The 5,674-nt window shown below is 34.7% G+C and overlaps 1 protein-coding gene across 1 annotated transcript; it reads left to right on the forward strand.

Annotated features, from left to right (window-relative positions):
• The first annotated feature begins 910 nt into the window (after positions 1-910).
• On the forward strand, positions 911-2,038 carry LOC130507535 (LOB domain-containing protein 38-like). Its single transcript, XM_057002238.1, has 2 exons — positions 911-1,304; positions 1,392-2,038. Exons 1-2 carry the CDS (start codon positions 1,121-1,123, stop codon positions 1,922-1,924), a joined length of 717 nt encoding a protein of 238 aa, XP_056858218.1. The 5' UTR covers positions 911-1,120; the 3' UTR covers positions 1,925-2,038.
• The last annotated feature ends 3,636 nt before the right edge of the window (positions 2,039-5,674 follow it).

Below are 5,674 nucleotides of genomic sequence, written 5' to 3' on the forward strand. Positions count from 1 at the left end.
TCTCGCCCAGCGAGGCACACGTGTCACTCATCCGCTGCGCTTCCACCGACAATGAATCAGACCGGAGCAAGCCACCCGCCGCTTCACCGGAACACCACACAAACGCCGGATCCTAGATCCCGATCCTTCCTGCAACCACTCTTTCGCCTGGACTCCTTCCATCGGAGAGCTTCATCGGGGTTATCCCGAGATCTCCTCCCGAGCCATCGAAATACAACCATCTTCTTCCCCTCGCTTTTTTAACCGGATAGAACCCATAGACTGTCGGGAACTCAACCGGAAGCGAAGCCATCCACAAACATCGAGACATCTTCAGAACGCCATAAAGCTTCCACCAAAGCCGCCGTCAAAACGCAAGAACTGTCCGACGCGGAAACCGAGAGCCGACCGTTCACCCTAATCGGAGAGATGCAACAGCGGAGACTTGAGCCGGCCGTCCACCGAGAACAGGTGCGGCGGCGGCAGCATAAATAAAACCAAAGACAAAAAAAAACGAGAAGATTAAGCTAGAAGAAACGCAAAAGAAAGCATGAAAAACAGAGAGACCGGACCGGCGGTGGCTGTGGAAGCCCACCCGCCGGCCGGAGTTCACTTCACGGCGGAAGAGTCTAGAGAGATGTCAGAGAGAATTCAATTAAGAGAGAGAGTCGACCTTCTTCCCCGGTTATACATCAACCACACACCATTTCCTTTTTAACAATATTTTAAACTACATTTTTTTTCCTGCTTAATTTATTTATATAAATTCACAATTTAATCAGTTTTCTAATTAATTTGCCGAAATAAAATTAATATAAATATATCTTGCTGCTGCAGTGAATCTATTTGCAAATTAGTAGGGTTCATCCATTAATTATCATCCAATTAAAAATGGTTAGAATAAAATAAAATATCACAGCATGGCCCATTCCTTAACTCAAGTTTCAATGTGTCCTCTATATATACATCGGTCCGCTTCATCTTCCAAAAACATTGAATCCCTTGTCGGAATCTCTATCTCTCTCCAAATATCTCTTGCTTGCATCTTAAGCAAATCTTCATCATCTTCTCGTCTCCCAGATAATAGCAAAGCACAAATATTTTTATTTTAAAAGAACATTAATTAATTTGATCTGATACTATGAGCTGCAACGGTTGTCGTGTTCTCCGGAAAGGTTGCAGCGAGACTTGCATCCTCCGTCCCTGTATCCAGTGGATCGAATCCGCCGAATCTCAAGGCCACGCCACCGTCTTCTTAGCCAAATTCTTCGGCCGTGCTGGTCTCACGTCATTCATCTCCTCCGTACCGGAATCTCAGCGCCCAGGTACTTACTTTAAACCAAAAATCCTCTTTCTTCTAAAACGGCATCGTTTTTTTCTGATCGTTTTAGGGGTATTTTGGTCATTTTCAGCTTTGTTTCAGTCCTTGCTCTACGAAGCTTGCGGTAGAACCGTGAACCCCGTGAACGGCGCCGTCGGGTTGTTGTGGACGGGGAACTGGAGTATCTGCCAAGCGGCGGTGGAGACGGTTCTCCGCGGCGGTTCTCTGAGACCTATCCCCGAGCTGCTGACACGCGACGGCGGGTTTCCGTCGCCGACTTCCGACGAAGCGTCCGAGATCTGTACGGAGATGATGAATGATTCCGGTGACCGGAGCATCTACCACCACTCCAGATTCTCGAGCTCTAGGTCCAGATCGACGGCTTCTCCGCCCAAACGGAGACGGTTGGCGTCAGAACAACAACGACCGGAGATAGATTTCTCTCTAACCCCTGCGTTCCCGACTAAAACGACGCCGTTTAAGGAGGAAACGCGTCGACCAGAAACGCCGTCGTTGTATTCAGAGGAATCCGTTATAACGGCGCCGTTTCAGGATAACATCGCTAGTGAACGGTTTGTACGCGGAGGAGGAGAGACGGCAAAGTTGCTCAACCTTTTCGCTTGAAAGGACATGTTTTGTTGTTTCGGGTTTAAAATGTAATTTTGATGAACTTTTTTTTTTTGCCTCTTCGTGGATTAATATTTTGGGAAACTAATACACTGGCAAATTACGTGATTATCTTTTTCTATCTGCTTGATGATGACAAATTAACCAAAGTAATTGACAGAGTGATGATGATGAGTCGTTGGTAATGTGTACGATGAATGAATATTATCAGTATATACAAACAGTAAATGATAATAATAATCATGGGTGAAGTCAGCATAGACATAATTTATAAATACTTTGTGCACCCAGCAATACTTCAAATCTTTGAGGACCAACATGTTGCATTTGCTTATACACAATACACCTTTTTTTTGTGCAACACACAATACACATATTGATATTTTTAATAATTTTGATCACCATCTATATATATATAAAAAAACATGATAAGATAACTATTGCTACTTGAAATTATTTTATATTTTTCACTTCTCTCGCTGTAAAGCCATCAGTATTGGATGAGTTCTTAATTTTTAACTTGTATTAAAATAAAAGTAACTAATAAAGCTGATAAATACTGAGAAATTTCTTTAAAGTTTTCTCAAAATCTCTAAAAGGAAAGACACTTATATTTTTTTCCTCTTTCTGCTTTTATTTTTATTTATGATATAGTTTCCGAGAATTTTATAACCCTCTCTCAAACTCAATGGCAGGTCTCGGGTATTCTTTCAGTGTGAAATAAAACTTCATTGGCGTATATTTAGTACATAGAGCGTATGAATGCATAGCTCTTAGTTTACATAAACCCTAAGAACAAAACAAAAAGGATTAGGTGCATTACATGAAGTACAAAACATCGTATTAGTATAATATATGTAATGTAATACGATATGATAAGTATGGATTATATAATTCATGTAGTTGGATTGAACCAAAAAAGTTGAGGTAAAGCCGCTTTTGCGAGGGATGAGGCGGCTTTTGGACGATGCTAAGAGTCGTTTACTACTTACCATCATGGAATCTTCGGTACTTCCTCTTCTAATTCGCATATTGGTAATATTTATTTCTGTATCCAGGTACTATATTTGGATGCTGTTCGTTTGGACATTTACATCAGCTTCTAGATGCAACATCTACATGTAACATCTATAATATCTAGATATTCGAAATGTTAAAAATAGAGATTAAATAATACATTTGCATCTCAAAATTTAAAAGACTCAAATACTCTTAATTTAAACATAGAATTAGGTTAATTGAAAATAATAAGGCATATGTACTGTGCTTTGTGGATGATGGCGTATAAACTATAAACAATGAAATAGACCAATAACATTTTCTAAACACCAATAATATGTTGATTCTGTATTAACATTATCTTTTTAGGATTCGTTGACATCAAAGCAATCGGTAAATGTCAAACTAATAAAAACAGGAAAATCCAGTGACTAAATACGATTACAGAATCATAATGTTTTGGTCTAATATGATCGTATCTTTCGAACATGATAGTAAGTTTTACTGTAGTACTACTACTCAACTCTCTACTTTTAAAGATGTATTTTCTGTTCTATACATGTCAAATATTTAAAATTTAGTTATAATATATTATTGTTTGGAATTAGCTATTTTCATAATTTTAACCAATAGTATTTTAATTAGTAAATTTGTTTTTAGAGAAATTTAATATACTTTTATTAGCTAATAAGATTACATAGAAAACTTCAAACATATTTTTTAAATAAACAAACCTTTTAAAAAAATTAACACACAGATGGAATATGTACGAAAATACACAAAATTAAAATCTAAGTTACTGTTAGTAACTAATAAGATTACATAGAAAACTTCAAACATATTTTTTTAAAATAAACAATCCTTTTAAAAAATTAACACACAGATGGAATATGTACGAAAATACACAAAATTAAAATCTAAGTTACTGTTAGTAACTCAACTGGACTAGTAATCTGAAGTAGTTATTGGCATTCGTCCAAACGTTGTTTAACATTGCAACTTCAAAATTGTAAAATATACCAAGTAATATATTGTACATCAACAGTGACTTTGCTTGCAATAATGAGACTTGTCAAGTTCTATCCCAAACAAAGTGAATTGTTTGAAAAAAAAATTGTTTAAAATGATATATGTTCGAACAGAAGAAGTGATTTGGAGATCTTGCAAAAAGGGACCCACTGAAAATATACTTTCGAACCAACCACCAATTGGCAAGGCAAACAAATGCTTGTGGTCCACGTCACTCTCCCTTCTTTTTCTGACCACCTGACTTTTTATGTCTTTTTATATAAACCTGTTAAATATTTTTAGTTTTGTCCCTCCCAAGTTTCCCACGACCTATCGTCAACAAACCCTCTCAGCTTAACAACTAAATAAATAAAAAATGATCAGTGGACAAGAAAAAAAAACAGAGAAGATTTATCATTTTTCTGCATAATAACAAGCTGGAAAATTTAATAAAACGAATTTGATTTATTTATTTCGAATGCTATACTCGATTCACATAGTTGGCAGGAACAAATGGATATGTTAGAAAAAGGTTCACTGTAAAGGACATTTAATTTTAAGCCCTTTTCAAAAAAAAAGGACATTTAATTTTCTATGCAAGATAAACATTCGCTTCAAAAAATGAAGGTCAGTCCTATAATTCTCAAAATACTCATTCCGTTTCATTTTAGTTGTCGTTCTAGGTTTATACACACATATTAATAAAACATATAATTTTGTATATTTCCAAAATAAAAACACAATTACCTATACACCTAACCATATTTCAACCAATAGAAAAATGAATTGGAGAATTTTATTAATAAATTTTGCATTAAAATCCTAAAACGACACTTATTTTGAAACTAAAATTTTGTTCCAGAACAACAATTAAATCGAAACGGAGGGAGTAACATTTTTCCTTCGAAGAAGGTTATATTAATGAATGAATTACAAACATTAATTATGCCATTTAAAATGTTTTTTATTTGTTAAAACGAGTTAAAAATATAAAATGTCCAACAAACCAATCACGTTTAGCTGTATTGTTTCTTATCCCATCCTAATTAATCAAATTGCGATTTATTTTTACCGATCTGTAGAGATGGAGATTCAGTGTTTGGAGATTTTGTTAATTATTTATAATTTTAGCTATTTCTAAAATATTACAATGTTATTTGTTTTGATCCAAGTTTTATTTTGGCTGAAACGAAAAACCGCAAAGTAGATATTTTATTGGTAGATAATTTTGATCTCAAAATTTAATTAAAAATTAGGGTTATGATTTATACTAACATATCGAAGAAGTAATTTGTAGAAAGAATTCTAATGATGATTTTTGCATACACTTGTGTATGTTTATGATCTTATGAATCTATACAACTTTGATGAATAAGGTATGTAAGAGAAATTTTTAAAAAATACAAGAATAATTTGATTATAAGTTTGATATTTGAAAATTTGGATATTTTCATCCTTTGTCACTTTTTTTATAAATGTTGGGATGGGCTTCTATTTTTTGGAGAACTACTGTCTTTTTATCAGATCCTCAAACTATTGAGCCTGATTTTTAAACTCGATTTGAAGTGAAGAAAAAACTATTTCCTGAAATAATCTCACGCACTTGAAATCCAAAACAATGCATTTTAAATCATGTTGGTTCTTACAGAAAAAAATATATCATGATTTCTTCAATACAAAGATGGATTATATTGCAGATGGATATTGAAATTATAGGATCTAAGTTTATTTTAAAACGCG

The sequence above is a fragment of the Raphanus sativus genome, unplaced genomic scaffold (assembly GCF_000801105.2).
Source record: "Raphanus sativus cultivar WK10039 unplaced genomic scaffold, ASM80110v3 Scaffold4721, whole genome shotgun sequence".
NCBI lineage: Eukaryota > Viridiplantae > Streptophyta > Magnoliopsida > Brassicales > Brassicaceae > Raphanus > Raphanus sativus.